Source organism: Eretmochelys imbricata, chromosome 8 (genome assembly GCF_965152235.1).
Source record: "Eretmochelys imbricata isolate rEreImb1 chromosome 8, rEreImb1.hap1, whole genome shotgun sequence".
Taxonomy (NCBI): Eukaryota; Metazoa; Chordata; order Testudines; family Cheloniidae; genus Eretmochelys; species Eretmochelys imbricata.
The window spans coordinates 65093464-65120105 of record NC_135579.1 but is presented as its reverse complement, the minus strand read 5'-3'; the positions used below and the strand labels follow the sequence as shown (position 1 = coordinate 65120105).

Here is a 26642-nt window from a genome sequence, read left to right as displayed (position 1 = left end):
GTAAATACTTATATAGACATTGTACAACTGTGCACAAGGTCATACATCCCAGTCAGTGGCAAAGCCAAGGAACAGAAGTTGGGAATCCTTACTCTCAGTCTCCTGATCTAACCACCACACAGCACTCTCAGAGATATATAATCTTACCCGGGAGTCTCAGTTGATTCATATTCTTTAGACTGGTTTGAAAGAAGTTATGAATAAATGTATGTCCAAAAATGTCATGTAATCAGTATTCATTACTTTGACTCTTTGAATAGGGAAATGGAAGCTAAAATTCATCTCTTGAAATACCTCTATGTAATATATACCATATATATCTATAAATAACCTAAAGGACCACTGGATGTCATCATTGCTTCACAAAAGAAAAAATAAATAAACTAGGTTGTATCTAACAATAAACCATAACTTCTAAGCTGACTGCTATTTTTTTTTTAATTTCAAGTGATTTGGCATCTTGGTTCTACTTTTGTCCAATTCTGTTGTCTGTTTTTCATCTTCTGCATCACAGTTGGCAACTTTCATGTGGTAAATAAGCACCCTGACTTTCACAATAAGCCAAAAATCAAGCTAATCCCATTTTAAAACAAGGCCAAAACAAGCCAATCCCTAAGAATCCCGACAGTCTGTGTGACTAGATCCCCCCGGCGTGCAGTCTGGGACTGTGATGGGCCGGCTGTGCACCACTTACTCACCCCCGCTTTGCCCATCTTGCCCCTGCTTGCCGGGAGCCGATCAAAAAAAAGAAGCAACAAGCTACATGCGAAACAAGCTACAAGCCAAAAACTAGCCAACAACCAACTCACAAGCCAATTAAGCCAAAATCAAGCCGTATTTCTGCGTTTTTTCCGCTGGTTTGGCATGTCTGTTCTGCATGTCCAAAGAGCACATTGGTATCTCTCACTGTACTATTCTACTGCTATTTCAGTCTCCCTATAGAGTTTCTTTGCCTTCAGCCCCAGTTTCACTGTCCTCTCTCTCATTCTGAGCTGTGACCTCTTAACTCTTTGTTTGCAGATAAAGATAATATGATTTTGTAAGTGTGTGGTAAAGTGCTATTATAGGATGAAAAACCTGAATTCTCTTATTTGTGCTATATTTATATTACTGTTTTTTTACTGTATAGATCTGGTCCCAAGCCAGTGAATTCAGTGGAAAGACTTCAGCTGACTTCAGTGGGCTTTGGATTGTTCTTTTAATTCTATTGGGGGTCTTCTGTAATTTTTGTAAAAGTTTAACTCCTCTGCTAGGTCAGATAAATGTGGAAACACTATCTGGAAGTAACAAAACCAAACAATTATGAACACATTTTCTGTCTAAACTAGCACACACAATTCAAATCCTACCATATTCTACTATTTTTATTAATTATTTGTATTACAGTCATGCCTGGAGGCCAAGGCTCCATTTTGCTAGGCACTGTACCAACACATAACAAAGACACAGTCCCTGCTCTGAAGAACTTACAATCTAAATTAATATGTTAAATGAATGAGATATGTTCAGTGAAATACATGTAAATCACAAATTCAGACAAAAGCAAATTGGTTCATTTGGTTCTTCCTTTTTAAACCAGTCTATATTATTTCACCTGTGATCTCACTATTCTAAATGTAAAGGTATGTCAAGAGAAGGTTATACATATTTGTGTCCGTACATTAAGGCCCCAATCCTGCAATCAGATTCATTCAAACAGATCCTTGCCCCATGCAGGAGAAGGGCTGAGGGACCTGACTCATGAAGGTATATGAGCACATGCCTGACTTTAAGCACGAGTAGTCCTGGAGAAGACAATGAATTAAGTTGCAGCATACAAAAGCACATGCATTCTAGGCTCTTTAGTTCCTGCCATTTACTTGGAAGGGAGCTGATTCACCTGAATCACTGACCTCTATGGGTATGTCTACACTACGAAATTAGGTCGAATTTATAGAAGTCGGTTTTTTAGAAATCGGTTTTATATATTCGAATGTGTGTGTCCCCACAGAAAATGCTCTAAGTGCATTAAGTGCATTAACTCGGCGGAGTGCTTCCACAGTACCAAGGCAAGCGTTGACTTCCAGAGTGTTGCACTGTGGGTAGCTATCCCACAGTTCCCGCAGTCTCCGCTGCCCATTGGAATTCTCGGTTGAGATCCCAATGCCTGATGGGGCTAAAACATTGTCATGGGTGGGTCTGGGTACATGTCGTCAGGCCCCCCTTCCCTCCCTTCCTCCGTGAAAGCAAGGGCAGACAATCGTTTTGCGCCTTTTTTCCTGAGTTACCTGTGCAGATGCCATACCACGGCAAGCATGGAGCCTGCTCAGCTCACTGTCACAGTATGTCTCCTGCGTGCTGGCAGACGTGGTACTGCATTGCTACACAGCAGCAGCAACCCATTGCCTTATGGCAGCAGACGGTACAGTAGGACTGGTAGCCGTCATTGTCATGTCCGAGGTGCTCCTGGTCACCTCTGTGAGGTCTATCAGGAGCGTCTGGGCAGACATGGGCGCAGGGACTAAATTTGGAGTGACTTGATCAGGTCATTCTCTTTAGTCCTGCAGTCAGTCCTATTGAACCATCTTATGGTGAGCAGGCAGGCAATACGGATTGCTAGCAGTCCTCTTGTACCATCTTCTGCCGAGCAGCCATGGGATGTGGATGGCATGCAGTCCTTCTGCACCGTCTGCTGCCAGCCAAAGATGTAAAAGATAGATGGAGTGTATCAAAACAAGAAATAGACCAGATTTGTTTTGTACTCATTTGCAACCCCCCTCCCACCGCTGCCCCCCGTCTAGGGGACTCATTCCTCTAGGTCAAACTGCAATCACTCACAGAGAAGGTGCAGCGAGGTAAATCTAGCCATGTATCAATCAGAGGCCAGACCAACCTGCTTGTTCCAATAAGAACAATAACTTAGGTGCACCATTTCTTATTGGAACCCTCTGTGAAGTACTGCCTGAAATACTCCTTGATGTAAAGCCACCCCCTTTGTTGATTTTAATTCCCTGTAAGCCAACCCTGTAAGCCATGTTGTCAGTCGCCCCTCCCTGCATCAGAGCAACGGCAGACAATTGTGCATCTGAGTTGAGAGTGCTGTCCAGAGCAGTCACAATGGAGCACTCTGGGATAGCTCCCGGAGCCCAATACCGTCGAATTGTGTCCACAGTACCCCAAATTTGACCCGGCAAGGCCGATTTAAGCGCTAATCCACTTGTCAGGGGTGGAGTAAGGAAATCGATTTTAAGAGCCCTTTAATTCGAAATAAAGGGCTTCATTGTGTGGATGGGTGCAGGTTTACATCGATTTAACACTGCTAAATTCGACCTAAAGTCCTAGTGTAGACCAGGGCTATGTGCCTCACATGATCAGCACACAGGTCAAAAGTGTGCCACTGTTAAACAGTACTGAAAACTGAGAACTGGAAGCACATAGATCAGGAAAGGGGTCGGTGAAGCAGAGTGATAAAAACCTATAATTATATTGGTTTTATGATGTTACCTGTCACTTTGCAACTTTATCTCTATATACAGTATTTTTGTTTATACTAAAATTTGGAAACATTAATCATATTTGATTTTAATTTAAGCAATAAAAACAAAACAATGTTTCTGGAATGTTAACAAATTATGAAGTAATATCATGAGCCAGATCCTCAGCTGGTGTAAATCAATGTATCTCCATTGAAGCCATTGGAGCTGGCTAGATTTACACCACCTGAGGGTCTGGCCCAATACTACTGAGTGAGACTAACTGGTGCTATACCAAAGAGTGCTTTTCAATTGTCCATGGGGAGAGGAGAACCATTTGTTTCTTCCCAACTTCACACTGACTATTTTAAATGACGATTCTAAATGTAAAGGCATTAAACACTCTAGAAGATAATACTTGTACACACAAAGCATGTGTCTTATTGGAAGTAAACACAACCACAGTTCAAGCAAATTTCATAGAGAAGTGTTGCAGTTCCGTAAGGAAAGTAAAAATAGTTCTCTTACCAGTTCCAATAGAGTTCTGTGTTTGCCCTAAAAGGAATAAAAACAGGAATAAATACAGTATGTCAAGAGAAGGTTATACACATTTGTGTCCATACATTAAGGCCCCAATCCTGCAATCAGATTCATGCAAACAGATCCTTGCCACCATGCAGGAGAAGGGCTTAGAGCCCTGACTCATCAAGGTATGTGAGCACATGCCTGACTTTAAGCACATGAGCAGTCCTGGAGAAGACAATTAAGTTGCAGCATACAACATGAATTAAGTTGCAGCATACAAAAGTCATTGGAGATGGCTAGATTTACACCACCTGAAGATCTGGCCCAATACTACTGAGTGAGACTAACTGGTGCTATACCGACGAGTGCTTTTCAGTTCTCCATGGGGAGAGGAGAACCATTCTTTTCTTTCCAACTTCACGCTGACTGCTCCTGGGCTTCCCCTGTAATCTAAAAAGATTTTAACCTTGTAGGTCACTCAACCCATTGTAATAAGATTCATTTGGGGAGTTATCTTGTAGCTTGATGTTGGGTAGTCTGGGATTCTGCTGGAATGGGCATGGGATGGAGATTCCCCAAGATGTTTGTAACTAGAGGTGAAATGGTTCTCTCAGGTGTAGAGGATGTAAAAATGGAGGTTCAATACCAGTCTATATAACCCTATAACACACGGTGATACATAACTGACAGGAACTTAACTGTGAAATGTACAGTATAAATAGTAATTGTCTTTATGCTGCAGTTCCTTCTTTAATCCAGAATATGAATTCAAGGCATGAGACACTGAGCTCCATTCTTTCATCCAGGTGCTTAATTATCTGTCATGCAGTACACTGTCTACCATAGAACAACATGTAGTATACCAGAAACAAGTTAAAACTAGAACTAGTTTAATTCGTTAATTCTCTGTGACATGCTGTGACACCTGAGCTAAGGAAACCTCCACATCTGAGTTGGAGTTCAAGAATTTGGGTGGCAAAGGTAGAATAAGAAATCAAACAATGTCTTATGCCTTAAAGGCCATTTTTGTTAAGTATATATATATATATATATATTGTGAGAGGGTCGGGCCAGATGGCTACAGGAGAGTAATTCTTTTATTTTTTCAGGTGGTGGTGGTGTTGGTGGTGTCCACAGCAGCAACAGCTGGGGCTGGGGTCCCTCGCTCCCCCCTTCTGGGGAGCGGGCCAGCAGGCCCCCCCACAAGGGGCTGCAGTCAGAGAAGTAGCAGCACCTGAGGGTGCGGGGTCCAGCAGCCAGCCAGCAACCAGGTAACAGAGAAGGGGGCGGGGTTGTGTCTGGCCCAGCTAGGGAGCAGCTGGAGCAGCAACAGCCCTATTGGGATCCGGGAAGTGGGCGGGTGAAGCCCGTCCACTGCTAAAGGATCCCCCCCCCAGCCTAAGAGGGGGATCCACAAGACCTGGACACCAAATAAATCTGGGGGACAACTAATGAAATAACAGGGACAGGAGTGTGGTCAAAGGGTCAAATGAAGGGAACCGGATGGGGACACCGAGCAGAGAACCCCGGACAGCGCCCACTGCTCCTCAAAGGCGTCAAGGAAGTCAGTGGACACTGCCCAGAGGAACTCTTCCCGGATACGTGAACGGACCGAGGATTGGAAATAGGCCCCACAGTCACAGGAGACTCCATCAGCCAACCTCCTCACTCTGGTTTTATAGATGGCCATTTTAGCTAGGGCCAGGAGGAGGTTTACCAGGAGATCCCATGACTTTGTGGGGCCACGGATAGGGAGTGCATAAATAAGAAAGTGAGGGGAGAAGTGCAACCAAAAACATAATAAAATATTGGTGAGGAGCCGGAATAGGGGCTGCAGCCTGGCACACTCCAGATATATGTGTGCCAGGGTTTCCCTCATGCCACAAAAGGGGCAGGTGTCTGGGATAGAGGTGAACGGTGCCAAGAACACGCCCGTGCTCACGGCTCCATGAAGGAGCCGCCAACTGATATCCCCGGCGGGCCTCGGGACCAAGGTGGAATATAGGCTGGTCCACCGGGGCTCCTTACCCTCCAAAGGTGGCAGGAGGTCCCGCCATTTTGTATTGGGGCGGGATACGAGGATGAGGGCGTGTATGGTGTGGAGCACTAGCGTGTATAGATGTTTCCTTGGCGCGGTTTGGAAGCAAACCGGCTGCAGCTCGTGCAGCTGGCTCACAGTGAAGGGATTAGGGGGTAGGTTGGGTCCACGGGGCAGGGGCCCAATTAAAAGGTCTGGCGAGCCTGGGGTAGAGGGTGGGTGGGGCGTGCCCTTGTGCAGGACCTGGTTAAGGTAAACCTGAGCAGTGGGCGGCAAAGCGGCCTTCACCTCCTGAAGTACGCACTGGGGAGTACGAGGTCTGGAGAGCCCCATGCGCTGAGCAAGCATCAGGGGATCCAGCCAGTCTCCCCGGTCGTAGTCCAGGAGGTCTCCGACTCTTGTGACTTCCGCCAGGACCAACCTCTGGCACACAGAGGGGGACTCCGCCACCTGCACACGAAGCTAGGGGTTGTGTAGCAGGGGCTCCGTGAGGAGATCTGCCCCCTCAGTGGCCACCACGGACCTGGTCGTTGAAAACAATTTCCAGGTCCGGAGGAGGTCCTGGTAGAAGACCAGCAGCCCGGAGAAGACCTCTCGGATGAAGGTAAAGGAGCTGCCGGTTGTATTGGAGCCCTCAGAAACGGCGCAGGAAGGCGTGCACAAGTATGCTCCACGCCGGACTACTTGCACCATAAAAGAGCCTCTGCAGGGCCTGGAGGCGGAAGACATGGATCTGAGTGTGCAGACATTTCAGGCCCTGCCCTCCCTCCTCCAGGGGTAGATGGAGAACCCCTGCAGGGACCCAGTGCAGTCCTGACCAAAAGAACTCCAGAATCGATGTCTGGAGGTTGGCCAGGAAACCCGGAGTCGGGACCAGGGTGTTGAGACAGTACCAGAGCATGGACAGGACAAGTTGATTAAGCACCAGTGCTCTCCCTATAAGGGAGAGGCACTGGAGAAGTCCTGTCTATTTCCGGAGCCGCTCTATACCCCACCCTCTAAATTGTGCCAGTTCTCCGGCAGAGAGGGATGCGTGCCAGAAAGGTAAACGCTGAGATAGAGCAGCGGACCCACACTCCACCGGATGGCCTGAAGCGCGGGTGGGAGGGAGCTCGCCTGCCAGCCGTCCCCGACCACCAGGCCAGAGCTCTTGACCCAGTTGACCCAGGCGGAGGAGGCTGCCGAATAGATGGCCTGGCAAGCCTCCACCCGCACCAAGTCGCCCGGGTCCTGGACCATGAGAAGCACGTCCTCAGTGTACGTTGACAGGACCAGCTGCAGCTCCGGCTCCCACAGCACCAACCCTGTCAACCTCCTTCAGAGGAGACAGAGGAAGGGCTTGATCGCCAGAGCATACAGCTGGCCTGAGAGGGGGCACCCCTCCCGTACTCCTCGCCCGAAGCTGACCGGTTCAGTCAGGGTCCAGTTGAGCCTGACCAGACACTCTGCGGAGGCGTACAGCTCCCGGAGAAAACCCACAAACTGGGGTCTGAAGCCAAACGCTTGCAGAGTGCTCAGGAGATACCCATGATCCACCCTGTTGAACGCCTTCTCCTGATCCAAGGACAGGAGGGCGAACGACAGACTATCCCTACACCCAAGTTCCAAAAGGTCCCAGACCAGATATAGGTTGTCAAAGATGCTGCGGCCCAGGACAGTGTAGGTCTGGTCTGGGTGGACCACGTCCACCAGCACGGACCCTAGCCGCACCGAGATTGCTTTTGCCACAACTTTGTCATCCATGCTGAGGAGCGAGACGGGATGCCAATTTCGTAAATCGCGGAGGTCCCCCTTCTTTGGCAATAAGGCGAGCACGGCTCACCTGCACGAAAGAGGGAGGACCCCACTCCGCACATACTTGGCCCAGACGGTGACTAGGTCTGGGCCAAGGATGTCCCAGAACACGCAGTAGAACTCCACGGTCAGCCCGTCCATGCCTGGAGATTTATTGGGGGGCATGCGACGGAGGGCTTCCAAGAACTCGGCCAGAGTGAGAGGCAGCTCTAGCCAGTCTCGGTCGCCCGTGCTGACCGTAGGGAGCTCCTCCCAAAGCACTCTGCAAGCATTAGGATTGGTCGGATCCGGGGAGAAAAGGCTTGCATAGAAGGCTCTCGCCCTCCCGCACATCTCCACCGGTTCCATGAGGGGGGGTGCATCTTCTGCCAGAAGGCAGGTGACGTGTTTCTTGGCCCCCCTCCTTTTCTCCAGGGCGTAGAAGAAGTGGGAGCCATGATCCATTTCCCGAAGGAGACGGATGTAGGATCGAACAAAGACACCCCGGCCCTGATGGTCCTCGAGGGCCCGAAGCTCCTCTCGCTTCTCCTGGCACGCTCTGCAGAGGGGCGGATCCTAGGGGCTGGCGACCAGATGCCTCTCCAGCTCTAAGACCTCCCGTTCCAACTGCTCTATCGCTGCATCCCTTCGTCGGCTGGCGCCCCGGGTGTAGTCACGTTAGAAGAGCTGGGCGCACACTTCCCCAGGTCCCACCACCGCCGCACCGAGGGAAAGGCATGCCGCTGCCCTCTCCAGGCCATCCAGAACTCCTAGCAGGACGTCATGAAGCCCACATCCTCCAACAAGCTGTTGTTGAAATGCCAAGAGGCCGGCCCCGGCCTCTCCGCGCAGAGGGAGGCCGTCACAGTGGCTAAATGATGGTCAGAAAATGGACCCCCCAGATGCTGGAGGAGTGGGCTCGTGAAAGGTGGAAATGTGATAAATAAATGCGGTCCAACCAGGAGTGGTGCGACCGATGGGCCTCCACCCGGACAAAGGTGAATGTGGAAATGTCATCCGGGTGGTGGTTGCGCCAGAAGTCCACCAGGGAGTGGTGTTCGACTATCTCCCAGAGAACGTCCGCTGCGGCCAGGCACTGCTCGGTCCCCGAGCGGTTCCACTCCTCAAGGGCATTGTTGAAGTCCCCACCCAGGACCAGGCACTCATAAGGATCCAAGGTGCCGAGGAAAGCGGACGCCTGCTGATAGAATTGCAGCTGCTCCGGGCTCGATGTCGGGGCATAGACATTAACGAGATTGACCACGAGCCCCTCCATACGGACCCAGAAGTGCAGCAGGTGGCCCGGCACAGCCTCAGCCACCCCAGCACCTCGGGCCGCAGGTCGGGGGAGAACAGGGTCGCCACTCCAGCCGAATGAACTGTGAGATGGCTAAAGTAGACCCTGTCCCCGCAATCCAGCCGCCAGCTGTCTTCGGCAGTCGGATCCGTATGGGTCTCCTGCAGGAAAACCACAGAGTACCCTCCCTCCCAAAGGAAGTAGAGCACCTGGGACCTGCAGAGACCCATTCTACAGCCCCGGGTGTTCAATGTTGCGATGGTAAGAGGTGCCATGAGGAGGGCTGGGGGGGATCCTCGCCGGCAGGGATGTTCACGGCTCCCAACGGGCCTCGCAACAGTCCGTGACCTACCCTGTAGGTGAGTAAGGAGTCACGGAAGAGGCGGACCCGCTGGTAGGCTGCGGCGGCCTGCTTCCTGGTCCTTTTACCCTCCCCAGTGAGGGCCCTCGCAGCCCGGAGGATTTGATGAAAGTCCCCCCATCACTAGAAAGCAAGCTGTACCTTGTTGCGGGAGCCATGGACGTCTTCTAAAAACTCCCGCAACTCCTCTCGCAGCGCATGGAGGTAGAGGCTTGGGGGGGTGATGGAGGGGCAGGCGGTGGAGGGGTAGCTGGGGCTGATGGAGGGGCCCCACCTGTCTCGTCCTCCGCCATCGTGAGCAGGGAGGGAAGGAGAGACACCAGAAGGAGGAGGGGAAAGGGGAAGCAGGTCGACCACTCCTCCCCGCTAGGCTGCAGGCAGGGGAGGAGGGCGCCAAAGGGGGTGAGCTGGACAGGGGGACAAAACAGGGGTTAGGGGGTCAGTCGCCAACATGGGGTGGAATTCCAGCTCCTCTAGCTGCACTGGGGGGGGATACAACAGCATTGGGGGTGCAGTGAAGAGGGTTGAAACTAAAATGGGGAGTCGCACAAGCGCATGGGAGGGGGCATGGGCGCACGGAGCAAGGGGCTAAGCGGGCTGGAGTTAGGGCAGGGAAACCAAGGGGCTAGCTTCAGAGGCTGGAGTGGGGCAAACAATCAAAGGCTGTAGAGGGAAATGGGTGAGGCAGGCAAACAAACTGAAGCTAGTAAGGGGGGGGCTGGGGCAAAAGGGGGGGCAAAAGCTGCAAAGGGCAAATGGGGCAGGTAACAAGAGGCAAAGCCGTGAGGTGGGCAGTCTGGGGGGGGGCACGTGCACCCACGTGCACTTGCACAAAGTCAATTTGGGCTGGCTGCTGCTTCTGGCCCAAATGGTGGAATCAGGGCGTGGCAAGCCAAGCAAGCAACTAAGTCCAGAGGCAGGAGCTGAGGCAGATGGTAAACAGCCAGTGGGGGGAGTGGAGGGGGCAGCGGTGGTGGTAGTGGTGGGGGTTGGGGGACACACAGATGGATCGGGGGGCAGCTCCACGCCACACCCCCTGTGTCCTTGCAAACACAGTCAAGACCCCCAGCACAAGAGCACAGTTCAAAAGTTACTCAGTCTTAAGGCCCCCTCCACGGTGGTCTGTAGAGTTTCTAGGTGCTCCCCCACTGGTAGATGGTCCTCTTCTTCTCCTCCTCAGGGCTTCAGCAGCTCCAGGCACCAGACTCCGCAGCAGCAGCTCCAGGAACTCTAGGTGGTGGTCCAGGCAGGCAGAAAGGACCCCTCTCAGGTGGTGGTGGTGTCCACAACAGCAACGGCTGGGGTCCCTCACTCCTCCCTTCTGGGGAGCGGGCTAGCAGGCCCCCCCTCAAGGGGCTGCAGTTGGAGCAGTAGCAGCACCCAAGGGTGGGGGGGTCCAGCAGCTGGCCAGCAACCAGGTAGCAGCAGAGAAGGAGGGGGTGGTATCTGGCCCAGCCAGGGGAGCAGCAACAGCAGCAGGGAGAGCCCAGGGCCTAGCAGCAGCAGTCCCAGCAGCGGGAGCAGCAGCTCTCTCCCTCCTTCTCCCTCCAGGCCAGAGGGCTACAGGAGAGTAATTTTTTTTTTTTTGAAGCAGAAAAGAGTTTTATTTGTGTAACACTTACAAAGAATCACCAAAAGGGATAAATCAAAACTATGCAACAAAACAAAAGCAAACGCAAGGTATGACACAACAGCCTTCAGGAGGGAGAAGTGTTCAGGCTAGCCTGGGCCCAGAGCGGGGGGGCTTCCTTGACACTCGTGGTCTTCCACCCTCCTGAGTTACCTGGTGGTCTAGAGCGGGGGGGCTTCCTCGGCACTCATGGTCTTCCACCCCCTCGAGTTACCTAGTGCCACACCCAGTGTCACCAATTATTCGTCTCCTGAGAGTGCCCGACAAGATGGGCACGGCTGCGGGATGGGCAGTTTGGGGGTGGGGTGATGTACACCCACGCGTGATAGGACCCCTCCTAGGTGACAGTAATGATGGTATCCACAGCGGCAACGGCTGGGGCTGGGGTCTCTCGCTCTTCCCCTCAATCAAAGGGTCAGATGGAGGCAACCGGACGGGGTCACCGAGCAGAGAACCTTGGACAGCGCCCACCGCTCCTCGAAGGCGTCAAGGGAGTCGGTGGACGCCGTCCAGAGGAACTTCGCCCGGATACGTGAATGTACTGAGGATCGGAAAAAGGCCCTACAGTCGCAGGACATTTCATTGGCCAGCCTCCCCTCTCTGGTTTTATAGATGGCTGTTTTAGCTAGGGCTAGGAGGAGGTAAACTAGGAGATCCCGCGATTTTGTGGGGCCACGGATGGGAAGTGTATAGATAAAAAGGTGAGGGGAGAAATGAAGCCAGAAGCGCAATAAAATATTCGTGAGGAGCCGGAAAAGGGGCTGCAGCCTGGCACACTCTAAATATACGTGCGCCAGGGTTTCCCTCACATTACAAAAAGGGCAAGTATCCGGGATGGGGGTGAACCGCGTCAAAAACATGCGCATGCTCACAGCTCCGTGAATGAGCCGCCAACTGATGTCCCCGACGGGCCTTGGGACCATGGTGGAATACAGGCTGGCCCATCGAGGTTGCTCACCCTTCAAAGGTGGCAGGAGGTCCCGCCACTTTGTATTGGGGCGGGACATCAGGGCGTGGGCGTGAAGGGTGTGAAGCGTGAGTGTGTATAGATGTTTCCGTGGCGCGATTTGGAAGCTGACTGGCTGCAGTTCGTGCAGCCGGCTTGCAGTGAAAGGGTGAGGGGTTTGTTGGGATCTACAGGGTAGGGGCCCAACTGAAAGGTCCAGCGGGCCTGGGGTAGAGGATGGGCGGGGTGCGCCCTCGCGCAAGGCTCGGTTGACATAAGCCCAAGCAGCGGGGGTCAAGGCGGCCTTCACCTCCTGAAGTACGCGCCGGGAGGTACGAGGGCTGCAGAGCCCCATGCGCCGAGCGAGCGTCAGGGGATCCAGCCAGTCTCTCTGGTCATAGTCCAGGAGGTCTCCGACCCTCGTGACTTCCGCCAGGACCAACCTCTGGCGCACCGAGCGGGACTCCGCCACCTGCACACGGAGTTGGGGATTGTGTAGCAGGGGCTCCGTGAGGAAATCTGCTCCCACGGTGGCCGCCACAGACCTGGTAGTTAGAAACAGTTTCCAGGTCCGGAGGAGGTCCTGGTAGAAGACCGGAAGCCCGGAGAGGTCTCGCGGAAAACCTCTCGGACAAAGATAAAAGAGCTGCCGGTCGTATCGGAGCCCTTGGAAGTGGCACAGGAAGGTGTGCACCAGTATGCTCCACGCCGAACTACTCGCACATAAAAGAGCCTCTGCAGGGCCTGGAGGCGGAAAAGGCAGACCTGAGTGTACAGATACTTCAGGCCCTGCCCTCCTTCCTTCAGGGGTAAATGAAGAACTCCAACAGGGGCCCAGTGCATTCCTGACCAAAAGAACTCTAGAATCAATCTCTGGAGGTGGGTCAGGAAACCAGGGGCCGGGACCAGGGTGTTGAGCCGGTACCAGAGTGTGGACAGGACTAGTTGGTTAAGCACCAGTGCTCTCCCTCGGAGGGAGAGACATCGGAGTAGCCTCGTCCATTTCCGGATCCGCTCTATCACCCCGCCTTCTAAATTTTGCCAGTTCTCCGGCGGAGAAGGGTGCGTGGCAGAAAGGTAAACGCCGAGATAGAGCAGTGGACCCGCACTCCACCGGATGGTCTGAAGCGCAGGTGGGAGGGAGCTTACCTGCTGCCAATCCCCCACCGCCAAGCCAGAGCTCTTGACCCAGTTGACTCGGGCGGAGGAGGCTGCCGAATAGATGGCCTGGCATGCCTCCACTCGCACCAAGTCGCCCGGGTCCTGGACCACGAGGAGTACGTCATCGGCGTATGCCAACAGGACCAGCCGCAGCTCCGGCTCCTGCAGCACCAACCCTGTCTTCCTCCTGCGGAGGAGACAGAGGAAAGGCTCGATCGCCAGAGCGTACAACTGGCCCGAGACGGGGCACCCCTGCCGCACTCCTCGCCCAAAGCTGACCGGTTCAGTCAGGATCCAGTTGAGCCTAACCAAACACTCCGCGGAGGCATACAGCACCCGGAGAAAACTCACAAACTGAGGTCCGAATCCAAACGCCTGCACAGTGCTCAGGAGGTACCCATGGTCTACTCTATCGAACGCCTTCTCCTGATCAAGAGACAGGAGGGTGAACGACAGACCGTCTCTCCGCCCGAGTTCCAAAAGGTCTCGGACTAGAAAGAGGTTGTCAAAAATGCTGCGACCCGGGACAGTATAGGTCTGGTCTGGGTGGATCACGTCCGCCATCGCGGACCCTAGCTGCAGCGAGATTGCTTTCGCTACGATTTTGTAATCCATGCTAAGGAGTGAGACGGGACGCCAGTTTCGTAAATCGCGGAGGTCCCCCTTCTTCGGCAGCAAGGCGAGCACCGCTCACCTGCACGACAGAGGGAGGACCCCGCTCTGCAAGGACTCAGCCCAGACGGTGACTAGGTCTGGGCCAAGGATGTCCCAGAACGCGCGGTAAAACTCCACGGTCAGCCCGTCCATGCCCGGAGATTTATTGGTGGGCATGCGACGGAGGGCTTCCGAGAACTCGGCCAGGGTGAGAGGCAGCTCTAGTCAGTCTTGGTCGCCCACGCTGAGCGTGGGGAGTTCCTCCCAGAGCACCCTGCAAGCACCAGGATCGGTCGGATCCGGGGAGAAAAGGCTTGTGTAGAAGTCACGGGCCCTCCCACACATCTCCTCCGGATCCGTGAGGGGGGTGCCGTCTTCTGCAAGAAGGCAGGTGACGTGTTTCTTGACCCCCCTCGTTTTCTCCAGGGCACAGAAGAAGCGGGAGCCGCGGTCCATCTCCCGAAGGAGGCGGATGCGGGACCGAACGAAGGCACCTCGGGGCGGTGGTCCTTGAGGGCCCGGAGCTCCTCCCACTTCTCCCGGCATGCTCCACAGAGGGACAGGTCCTCGGGGTTGGCGGCCAGATGCCTCTCCATCTCTAAGACCTCCCGTTCCAACTGCTTTATCGCTGCATTTCTCCGTCGGCTAGTGCCCCGGGTGTAGTCACTGCAGAAGAGCTTGGCGCGCACCTTCCCGAGATCCCACCATCGCCGCACCGAGGGAAAGGCATGCCACTGCTCTCGCCAGGCCAGCCAGAACTCCCGGAAGGACGTCACTAAGCTCTCGTCCTCCAACAGGCTGTTGTTAAAGTGCCAATAGGCCGGCCCCGGTCTCTCTGCATGGAGGGAGACCGTTATGGTGACTAAATGATGGTCAGAGAATGGGGCCGGCCGAATGGCGGAGGAGTGGGCTCGTGAAAGATGGAAACGGGATAAATAAATACGGTCCAACCGAGAGTGGTGTGACCGATGGGCCTCCACCCAGACAAAGGTGAACGTAGAAGTGTCATCTGGGTGGTAGTCATGCCAGACGTCCACTAGGGAGTGATGTTCGACTATTTCTAGGAGAATGTTCGCGGCGGCCGGGCTCAGCTCGGCCCCTGAGCGGTCCTGCTCCGTGACGGTGGTGTTAAAGTCCCCTCCCAGGACTAGGCACGCGTGAGAATCTAGGGTGCCAAGGAAGTCGGACAGCCGCTGATAGAATTGCAGCCACTTCGGGCTTGTTGTCGGGGCATAGATGTTAACGAGGTTGACCACGAGCCCCTCCATTCGGACTCGGAGATGCAGCAGGTGGCCCGGCACGGCCTCAGTGACCCCTAGCACCTCGGGCTGTAGGTTGGGGGAGAACAGGGTCGCCACTCCAGCTTGCCGAATCGTGAAGTGGCTAAAGTAGACCTCGTCCCCCCACTCCAGCCTCCAGCTGTCCTCGGTGGTCGGATCCGTATGGGTCTCCTGCAGGAAAACCACAGAGTACCCCCCTTCCCGAAGGTAAGAGAGCACCTGGGACCTGCAGAGAGCCATCCTACAGCCCCGGGTGTTCAAAGTTGCGATAATGAGAGGTGTCATGTGGAGGGCTGGGGGGGTGGGGGTTCCTTGTTGGCGGGGGTGTTCGCGGCCCCTGGCGGGTCGCGCAACAATCCGTCACCCATCCCGTAAGTGAGTAAATCATCACGGAAGCCATGGGCCCGCCTACAGACCGCAGCACCGTGTCTTCTTTTCCCTCTACCCTCCTTTATAAGGGCCCTTGTGGCCTGGAGGATTTGATCAAAGTCCCCCCATAGCTGGAGAGCTAGCTGTACCCTGTTGCGGGAGCCACGGATGTCTTCTAAAAACTCCCGAAATGCTTTTCGCAGCTCATGAGGGGGGGGGAGTGTTGCGATTTCCCGGTTATTCCCTGGTGGGGCTCTTGGTGCAGCCTCGTGGTCCGCTGAGGCGGGCAGGCAGGGTGCGGACCACCGACGGGGATCTGACAGGCTAAAGTTATTAGGTCCGTCTCAAGCCTTGGGGTAGAAGGGGATGGCAGAGGAAAAATTGCAGCTCCTAATGGGTCGCGGCAGGAAAATGCAAAGGCTGCTCCTTGGGGAAGATCCGCAAAAAAAGGGAAAGAAATAACCCCAGGGGCAGCAATAGCATTGCAGGAGGAGGTGGATTGGGCAGGGAGAGGGATGGGGGCGTGGGCAGAGGCGAGGCTCTGGGCTTTGGGAGGCAAGCAGCTGAGAGGTGGTGCCTCCCGAACAGATTCGAGGGTTAAGGAGGAGTGGAGGGGGCTCCCAGTGACGCTAGGCGCTGGCTCCGTGGTGGTCTTGGCAGCCACGGCATCAGGTGGTGGACCACCTTCTGCGGTGCGCCCGCCCGGGAAGGCAATTAGCGGGAGGGAGCATGGGGAAAGGAGGGCTGGGGTGAGGCTACCCAGATCGAGGCCAACCGGCAGTAGATCATCTTCTCCCTGCGTGACCGGGGTCAAGTCTAGGGCCTCAATCTCCGCATACACGGAGGAGAGGCAAACTCCTGCTACCCCGGGGGCCTCTCCTCTAGGGCTCGCCTCAACAGTCGCCTCGGGGTTCGCGGGGGGTTCGGGTGGTATCCGGGCAGAAGGAGCATCCTCAGGGGTCTCGGAGGGGAGGGTCTCCCGTGGAGGGGGGATTCTGCCCTCCAATGCCAGTCTGTCTTCCCCTCCCGACACCAGCGGATGGATCTCACTCGTGGCCGTAGTGGAAGGCTCAGTATCAGTGCCTCCCATCCTGGTCTTCCGGGGGGCTTCTGCGTCGGATGGATGCAGCGGAGCTCGAGCCTTCCGCTTGCCTCGCTTCCCCTGGACTAGGGTCCAGCCCACCATAGCGTCATCTGGGGGTTGGTTATCAGGGGTCGTGTCGGGGGGCGGAGGCGATGATTCAGGGGTTCGGGGGGGGTAGCGGTGAGGCAGCATGAGGGACGGGGGGTTCTCCTTGGGGCGGGCCCTCTCCTATACCCGGTAATATCTTTGCCACACCCTCCTCCATAGGCTTTACCAGATTGGTAATAGCAAGGGTGGGACTCTCTTGCTCGCCCGGGCATTGTAGAGAAGGTATCTCTTGGGCCCGGATGGGAGCAGTGATGGGTCGGGTAGGAGGAGGGTTGGTTTCAGGTGCTGGGCAGCCAAGGGCGTCGGCAGCGACGGAGCCGATGTCCTGCCGGGTCTCGGGGGTCTTGGGTGCCCCTACCCCCAAGGCCAAAGGGCAGTCTCTGTGGACATGCCCTGCTGAGCGGCAGAGGTAGCACCGGGCCTCTCCGGTGGAGTAAAAGACCTGATAGCGGGCTCCCTGGTAGGGGACTAGGAAGGACCCCTCGAGCGCCTCTCCGTCACGCGCCCCCGCCGGCGGTAGAAGCTGCACTTGCCGGCGGAATGAAAGGGCGTGACGGAGGGTGGGGTCCTTGCAGCCCAACGGAAGAGGGCTGATGACAGAGACAAGTTTCCCCAGGGTGGAGAGAGCGGGTAACAGGGCAACATTGGGTAAAAAGGGAGGAACGGAGGTGAGGACGAGGCGAACGCCCAGGTCTTCTAGCGGCTCTAGGGGGACAAACACCCCCCCCACCACCAGGCCCCTCTCCACCACCTCCTGGGCAGCAGCCTCTGAAGCTAAGAAAAAAAAGACCTTCCCATACATTTTGGAGGCCGCCACAATAGCCGTGGATCCTACCACCTTCGCCAATGCCTGCACGTATGTCTCCACGTGGGGCGAGGCGGGCACCAGGAGGCAACGGACACTGTGCCTCCTGGTCAAGGTGGGGAAGGGGCCCTGGTCGCTGGTGATGGTAGCAGGGGCAGTGGGTGGGAGAGATGATGAGGCGGCAGGCAGGGGGGAGCCTGCCATCGCCCGGGCATATGTCCTGGGGGCCGGGGGAGGGACGTTCGCAGAGCTGGTGGAGGGACCAGCAGGGGGGGACGCTGCAGTCGATGACGGGGCCACAGTGGTGGGGGAGGGCCATGGAGGGCCTGGTGGTTTTAGCAGGGCCCTTTCCTTTCTTCCCGACCTGGCCTTTTCGGCCAGCTGGGGGGGGGGTTCCTAGAATCTGGGGGGGCAGTGGATGTAGCAGTGGCAGTAATCGCCTCGGTGCCTCCTGCTGCCGGTGCCCCAGCGGGGGCAGTGGCAGGTATTTTGACAGTGGTGGTGGTGGGGGGGGTCAGAGGTTGGGTGGCGGGGAGGTGGGTGAGGAACAACTGATATTGGTAAAGGGGCCTCGCCCCTCTCATTCCCCGCCATTGTGAGCATGGAGAGACGGGGAGAAACCGGAAGGAGGAGGGGGGAGGGGGAAGCAGATTAACCGCTCCTCCCTGCTGGGCTGCAGGCGGGGGGGGTGGTGGTACCAAATGGGTTGGACTGGGAGGGGGGAATAACAAAAATCGGGGTCCGGTGATAGGGGCAAGCTGTGGGATAAGCAGTCCGGGGGTGGGGGGGTGTGGACCACGCACGTTTGTCCAAAGAGTCTCGTTTGGTCGGCTGTTATGTCCGGTCCAGAAGGCAAAGTTCAAAGCAAACAGCTGGATCCGAAGGTAGATGGCAGATTGCCAGCAGGGATGGATGGCGGGGGGGCCGTGACAGTTGTAGTAATGGTGGGGGGGGTGGGCACCGATGGATCGGGGGGCAGCTCCGTGCCACACCCCCTGTGCCGCCGCAAACGCAATTAAACCACAGTCAAAACTCCCCCCCACGAGTATAATTCAAAAAATTACTCAGTCTTATGGCCCCCTTCCCGATGATTTGTAGCTTCCCTGGGTTATGTCTCCTGTCTTCTGAAATCTTCTTCTCCAACTGTGTTGGCTGTGTGCCAAGGCTTTCGGCAGGCTGAGAATGTTGTAAAGATAAGACAGGAATTCCGAGCTAACAACAAAATGGCTGGGTCTGGGGGCTTCCACTCCCCCCTCCGGATAGCAAAACCGTCAATCTTCCCCGCCTCCTCCGGGGGTTTCAGCTGAGGCAAATAGCTGCGCCCGGGAGCAGGTGTGGTGGGGGGGTGCTGGCGGCAAATTGGCAGCTGACCAGCACTCAACGGACAAAACGAAACAAAAAAGCGTCTGGCCTGGTCGGGGGGGAGAACTAAGGCAGGCTCAAAAAGTAAGAAAAATCCAGGCCAGGGGGCTTTAGGAAAGAATAGAAAGCAGATAGCTGGGGTGCAAGCGAGGGATGTCCCGTTTCCCAACAGGGAAGGTGTTTGGTTGTTTTTTTTTTTTTTTTTTTTTGAAACAGAAAGAAAGTTTATTGGTAACGCTTACAGAATTACCAAAGAAAACAAAACAACGCAATCAGAAGGTATAACACAGCAGCTTTCAGGAGGGAGAAGTGTTCAGGCTAGCCTGGGCCCAGAGCGGGGGGGCTTCCTCGACTCTCGTGGTCTTCCACCCTCCTGAGTTACCTGGTGGCCTAGAGCGGGGGGGCTTCCTCGACACTCGTGGTCTTCCACCCCCTCGAGTTACCCAGTGCCGCGCCCAGTGTCACCGATCCTCCCTCTCCTGAGAATGCCCGGTAAGATGGGCACGGCTGCGGGGTGGGCGGTTTAGGGGTGGGGGGGGTAGACACCCATGTATTATAGGACCCCTCCTAGATGACAGAAATGATGGTATCCACAGCGGCAACGGCTGGGGCTGGCGTCTCTCGCTCTTCCCCTCAAAGGGTCAGACGGAGGGAACTGGACGGGGTCACCGAGCAGAGAACCCCAGACAGCGCCCACCGCTCCTCGAAGGCGTCAAGGGAGTCGGTGGACGCCGCCCAGAGGAACTCCGCCCAGATACGTGAATGTACTGAGGATCGGAAAACGGCCCCACAATCGCAGGACGTTTCATGGGCCAACCTCCTCTCTCTGGTTTTATAAATGGCTGTTTTAGCCAAAGCTAGGAGGAGGCTGACCAGAAGATCCCGCGACTTTGTGGGGCCACGGATGGGAAGTGTATAGATAAAAAGGTGAGGGGAGAAATGAAGCCAGAAGCGTAATAGAATATTTGTGAGGAGCCGGAAAAGGGGCTGCAATCTGGCACACTCTAAATACACGTGCGCCAGGGTTTCCCTCACATTACAAAAAGGACAAGTATCCGGAATTGGGGTAAACCGTGTCAGAAACACGCCCGTGCTCACAGCTCCGTGAAGGAGCCGCCAACTGATGTCCCCAACGGGCCTTGGGACCAAGGTGGAATACAGGCTGGCCCACCGAGGTTGCTCACCCTCCAAAGGTGGCAGGAGATCCCGCCACTTTGTATCGGGGCGGGACACCAGGGTGTGGGCGTGAAGGGTGTGAAGTGTAAGTGTATATAAGTATTTCCGTGGTGCAATTTGAAAGCTAACCGGCTGCAGTTCGTGCAGCCGGCTTGCAGTGAAAGGGTGAGGGGTTTGCTGGGATCTACGGGGTAGGGGCCCGATGGAAAGGTCCGGCGGGCCTGGGGTAAGGGATGGGCGGGGTGCGCCCTCGCACAAGGCTCGGCTAACATAAGCCCGAGCAGCGGGGGTCAAGGCGGCCTTCACCTCCTGAAGTACGCGCCAGGGGGTACGGAGGCTGGAGAGCCCCATGCGCCGAGCGAGCGTCAGAGGATCCAGCCAGTCTCTCCGGTCGTAGTCCAGGAGGTCTCCGACCCTCGTGACTTCCGCCAGGACCAACCTCTGGTGCACCGAGCGGGACTCCACCACCTGCACACAGAGCTGGGGGTTGTGTAGCAGAGGCTCCGTGAGGAGACCTGCTCCCACGGTGGCCGCCACAGACCTGGTTGTTAGAAACAGTTTCCAGGTCCGGAGGAGGTCCTGGTAGAAGACCGGAAGCCCGGAGAGGTCTCGCGGAAAACCCCTCGGAGAAAGATAAAAGAGCTGCCGGTCGTATCGAAGCCCTTGGAAACGGCGCAGGAAGGCGTGCGCCAGTATGCTCCATGCCGAACTACTTGCACTATAAAAGAGCCTCTGCAGGGCCTGGAGGCGGAAAACGCGGACCTGAGTGTACAGACACTTCAGGCCCTGCCCTCCTTCCTTCAGGGGTAGATGAAGAACTCCAACAGGGGCCCAGTGCATTCCTGACCAGAAGAACTCTAGAATTAATCTCCGGAGGTGGGTCAGGAAACCCGGGGCCAGGGCCAGGGTGTTGAGCCGGTACCAGAGCGTGGACAGGACTAGTTGGTTAAGCACCAGTGCTCTCCCTCAGAGGGAGAGACATCGGAGTAGCCTCGTCCATCTCCGGATCCGCTCTATCACCCCGCCCTCTAAATTTTGCCAGTTCTCCGGCGGGGAAGGATGCGTGGCGGAAAGGTAAACGCCGAAATAGAGCAGTGGACCCGCACTCCACCGGATGGTCTGAAGTGCGGATGGGAGGGAGCTTACCTGCCGCCAGTCCCCCACCGTCAAGCCAGAGCTCTTGACCCAGTTGACTCGGGTGGAGGAGGCCGCCGAATAGATGGCTTGGCATGCCTCCACTCGCGCCAAGTCGCCCGGGTCCTGGACCACGAGGAGTACGTCATTGGCGTACGCCGACAGGACCAGCCGCAGCTCCGGCTCCCGCAGCACCAACCCTGTCATCCTCCTGCGGAGGAGACAGAGGAAAGGCTCGATCGCCAGAGCGTACAACTGGCCCGAGAGGGGGCACCCCTGCCGCACTCCTCACCCGAAGCTGACCGGTTCAGTCAGGGTCCAGTTGAGCCTAACCAAACACTCCGCGGAGGCATACAGCACCCGGAGAAAACTCACAAACTGAGGTCCAAATCCAAACGCCTGCAGAGTGCTCAGGAGGTACCCATGGTCTACTCTATCGAACGCCTTCTCCTGATCAAGAGACAGGAGAGCGAACGATAGACCATCTCTCCGCCCGAGTTCCAAAAGGTCTCGGACTAGAAAGAGGTTGTCGAAAATGCTGCGACCCGGGACAGTATAGGTCTGGTCTGGGTGGATCACGTCCGCCATCACGGACCCTAGCCGCAGCGAAATTGCTTTCACTACGATTTTGTAATCCGTGCTAAGGAGTGAGACAGGACGCCAGTTTCGTAGATCGCGGAGGTCCCCCTTCTTCGGCAGCAAAGCGAGCACCGCTCGCCTGCACGACAGAGGGAGGACCCCGCTCTGCAAGGACTCAGCCCAGACGGTGACTAGGTCTGGGCCCAGAATGTCCCAGAACGCGCGGTAAAACTCCACGGTCAGCCCGTCCATGGCCGGAGATTTATTGGTGGGCATGCGACGGAGGGCTTCCGAGAACTCGGCCAGGGTGAGAGGCAGCTCTAGTCGGTCTCGGTCGCCCACACTGACCGTGGGGAGTTCCTCCCAGAGCACCTCGCAAGCGTCAGGATCGGTCGGGTCCGGGGAGAAAAGGCTTGTGTAGAAGTCACGGGCCCTCCCACACATCTCCTCCGGATCCGTGAGTGGGGTGCCGTCTTCCGCAGGAAGGCAGGTGACGTGTTTCTTGGCCCCCCTCCTTTTCTCCAGGGCATAGAAGAAGCGGGAGCCGCGGTCCATCTCCCGAAGGAGGCGGATGAGGGACCGAACGAAGGCACCTCGGGCCCGGTGGTCCTCAAGGGCCCAGAGCTCCTCCCGCTTCTCCCGGCACGCTCCGCAGAGGGACGGGTCCTCGGGATCGGCGGCCCGGCGCCTCTCCATCTCTAAGACCTCCCGTTCCAACTGCTCTATCGCCGCATTTCGCCGTCGGCTGGTACCCCGGGTGTAGTCACGGCAGAAGAGCTTGGCGCGCACCTTCCCGAGATCCCACCATCGCCGCACCGAGGGAAAGGCACGCCACTGCTCTTGCCAGGCCAGCCAAAACTCCCGGAAGGACATCACAAAGCTCTCGTCCTCCAACAGGCTGTTATTAAAGTGCCAATAGGCCGGCCCCGGTCTCTCTGCACGGAGGGAGACCGTTACGGTGACTAAATGATGATTGGAGAATGGGGCCGGCTGAATGGCGGAGGAGTGGGCCTGTGAAAGATGGAAACGGGAGAAGTAAATACAGTCCAACCGAGAGTGGTGTGACCGATGGGCCTCCACCCGGACAAAGGTGAACGTGGAGGTGTCATCTGGGTGATGGTCACGCCAGACGTCCACTAGGGAGTGATGGTCAACTATCCCTTGGAGAATATTCACAGCGGCCGGACTCGGTTCGGCCCCTGAGCGGTCCCGTTCCTCGAGGGTGGTGTTAAAGTCCCCTCCCAGGACCAGGCACTCGTGCGAATCCAGGGTGCCGAGAAAGGCGGACACCTGTTGATAAAATTGTGGCCGCCTGGAGCAGATTTGCGGGGCATAGATGTTAACAAGATTAACCACGAGCCCTTCCATACGGACTCGAAGGTGCAACAGGTGGCCCGGCATGGCCTCGTTGACCCCTAGCACCTCAGGCCGTAGGTTGGGGGAGAACAGGGTCGCCACTCCAGCTTGCCAGGTCGCGAAGTGGCTAAAGTATACCCCGTCCCCCCACTCCAGCCGCCACCTGTCCTCGGTGGCCGGGTCCGTATGGGTCTCCTGCAGGAAAACTACAGAGTACCTCCCTTCCCGAAGGTAAGAGAGCACCTGGGACCTGCGGAGAGCCATCCTACAGCCCCTGGTATTCAGGGTCGCAATAATAAGAGGCGTCATGCGGAGGGCTGGGGGGGTGGGGGCCTCGTATTGGTGGGGGTGTTCAGGGCCCCTGGCGGGTTGCACAGCAACCCGTGACCCATCCCGTGGGTGAGTAAATCGCGTCGGAAGCTGCGGGCTTGCTCTTAGGCCGCAGCACCGCGCCTTCCTTGCCCCCTGCCCTCCTTTATAAGGGCCTTTGTGGCCTGGAGGATTTGATCAAAGTCCCCCCATAGCTGAAGAGCCAGCTGTGCCCTATCGCGGGCGCCACGGGTGTGCTCTAGGAACTTCCGTAGCGCATGCCGCAGCTCATGGGGGGGTGGGGTTACAATTCCTGAGGTGTTCCCTGATGGGCCTCTTAATACAGCCTCGTGGTCCGCTAAGGCAGGTAGACAGGGTGCGGACCACCGACGGGGCGTCTGACAGGCTGGGGTTATTAAATTCATTCCGCGCCTTGGGGTGGAGGGGGATGGCAGGGGAAAAATTGCCACTCCTAATGGGTCGCGGCTAGAAAGTGCAAAGACTGCTCCCTGGGGGGAATCTGCGAAAGGCGGAAAGGAAATAACCCCAGGGGCGGCATTAACATTGCAGGAGGAGGGAACTTGGGCAGGGGTGGGGGCAGGGGCAGGGATAAGGCTCTGGGGTGCAGGAGGCAAGCAGCTAAAGGAAAGTGCCTCCTGAGCAGAGTCAAGGGTTAAGGGGTAAGGGAGGGGGCTCCCAATAATGCTAGGTGCTGGCTCCATGGTGGTCTTAGCGGCCATGGCATCAGGTGGTGGACCACCCTCTGCAGGGTGCTCACCCGAGAAGGCAATTAGGGGGAGGGAGCATGGGGAGAGGGAGGCTGGGGTAAGGCTGCCCAGCTCGAGGCCAGCCGGCAGCAAATCATCCCCTCCCTGGGTGACCGGGGTCAAATCTAGGGCCTCAATCTCCGCGTACACGGGGGAGAGGCCAACTCCTGCCACCCCGGGGGCCTCTCCTCTAGGGCCCGCCTCAACGGTCGCCTCGGGGTCCGCGGGGGGTTCGGGTAGTGTCCAGGCAGAAGGGGCGTCCTCAGAAGTCTCGGAGGGGAGGGTCTCCTGTGGAGGGGGGATTCTGCCCTCCAATGCCAGTCCGTCTTCCCCTCCTGACACCAGCGGATGGATCTCACTCGTGGCCATGGCGGGAGGCTCGATAGCAGTGCCTCCTTTCCTGGTCTTCCGGGGGGCTTCCGCGTCGGGTGGATGCAGCGGAGCTCGAGCCTTCCGCTTGCCTCGCTTCCCCTGGACTAAGGTCCAGCCCTCCATAGCGTCATCTGGGGGCTGGTTAGCAGGGGTCGTGTCGGGGGGCGGAGGCGATGGTTTAGGGGTTCGGGGAGGTAGCGGTGAGGCAACATGAGGGGCGGGGGGTTCTCCTTGGGGAGGGCCCTCTCCTATACCCGATGATATCCTTGCCACACCCTCCTCCATAGGCTCTGTTGAATTGATACTAGCAAGGGTGGAACTCCCTTGCTCGCCTGGGCGTTGTAGGGAAGGTATCTCTTGGGCCTGGACGGGAGCAGCGATGGGTCGAGTAGGAGGAGGGTTGGTCTCAGGTGCTGGGCAGCCAGGGGCGTCGGCAGCGACGGGGCCGATGTCCTGCCGGGTCCCAGGGGTTTCGGGTGCCCCTCCCCCCCGGGCCAAAGGGCAGTCTCTGCGGACATGCCCCGCTGAACGGCAGAGGTAACACCGGGCCTCTCCGGTAGAATAAAAGACCCGATAGCGGACTCCCTGGTAGGGGACTAGAAAGGACCCCTCAAGCGCCTCTTCGTCACGCGCCCCTGCCAGTGGTAGAAGCTGCACTTGCCGGCGGAACGAAAAAATGTGACGGAGGGTGGGGTCCTTGCAGCCCAACGGGAGAGGGCTGATGACAGAGACAAGTTTCCCCAGGGTGGAAAGAGCGGGTAACAGGGCAGCATTGGGTAAGAAGGGAGGAACGGAGGTAAGGACGAGGCGAACGCCCAGGTCTTCTAACGGTTCTAGGGGGACAAACACCCCCCACACCGTCAGGCCCCTCTCTACCGCCTCCTGGGCGGCATCCTCCGAGGCTAAGAAGAAAATGACCTTCCCATACATCTTGGAGGCCGCCACAATAGCCGTGGGTCCTACCACCTTCGCCAACGCCTGCACGTATGTCTCCACGTGGGGCGAGGCGGGCACCAGGAGGCAACGGATGCCGTGCTTCCTGGTCAAGGCGGGGAAAGGGCCTCGGCCGCTGGTGATGGTGGCGGAGGCGGGGGGGGGGGGCGAGATAACGAGGCGGCAGGCAGGGGGGAGTCTGCTGCCGCCCGGGCATACGTCCTGGGGGCCGGGGGAGGGACAATCGCAGAGCTGGTGGAGGGAAACGCAGGGAGGGGCGCCACAGTTGATGACGAGGCCGCAGCGGTGGGGGCAGCCCCTGCCATGGAGGGCTCAGTGGTTTTAGTGGGGCCCTTTCCTTTCCACCCGCCCTGGCCCTTCCGGCGAACCGGGGGGAGTTTCCTAGAATCTGGGTGGGCGGTGGGTGCAGCAGCAGCAGCAATCACCCTGGTGCCTCCTGCTACCGGTGACCCAGCAGGGGGGGTGGCAAGTATCTTAACAATAGTGGTAGGGGGGGGACCTTGGGGGTCGGGCAGGGGTGGTGGTGGGGAAGGGACAACTAATTTTATTGAAGCAGTCTCGCCCCTCTCGTTCCCCGCCATTGTGAGCAGGGAGAGACAGGGAGACACCGGAAGGAGGAGGGGGGAGGGGAGAAACGAAGTAGCCCCTCCTTCCATTAGGCTGCGGGCAGGGAGGGGGGGAATGCTGAGGGAATTAAACTGGGGGAGGGGGGGAAAAAACAAAATCGGGGTCCGATAAGAGGGGCAAATTGTGGGATAAGCAATCCGGGGGGGGGGTGCAGACCCACACACGTTTGTCCAAGGAGTCTCGGTTGGTCGGCTGTTATATGCGGTCCGGAAGGCAAAGTTCAAAGCGAACAGCTGGATCCGAAGGGAGATGGCAGATTGCCAGCAGGGACAGACGGCGGGGGGGCCGTGACAGTTGTAAAAACGAGGGGGGGGTAGGGGCACCGATGGATCGGGGGTGGGGGTCTCCACGCCACACCCCCTGTGCCGCCACAAACGCAAGTAATCACAGTCAAACTCCCCCCCACGAGAGTATAATTCAGAAAATTACTCAGTCTTACGGCCCCCTCACGATGATTTATATTATTTCTTCTGTCTGCTGAAATCTTCTTCTCCGGCTGTGTTGGCTGTGTTCCAAGGCTTCC

At 56.7% G+C, this 26642-nt stretch overlaps 1 protein-coding gene across 1 annotated transcript in view; it reads right to left on the bottom strand.

Moving 5' to 3' along the window:
• PTPRC (protein tyrosine phosphatase receptor type C) overlaps positions 1–26642 on the bottom strand; it is a 165182-nt gene that overhangs the window by 94723 nt on the left and 43817 nt on the right. The window contains exon 4 of the mRNA XM_077824697.1: positions 3981–4007. Coding sequence (XP_077680823.1) covers positions 3981–4007 — 27 coding nt within the window. The remainder of the gene's footprint in view (positions 1–3980; positions 4008–26642) is intronic.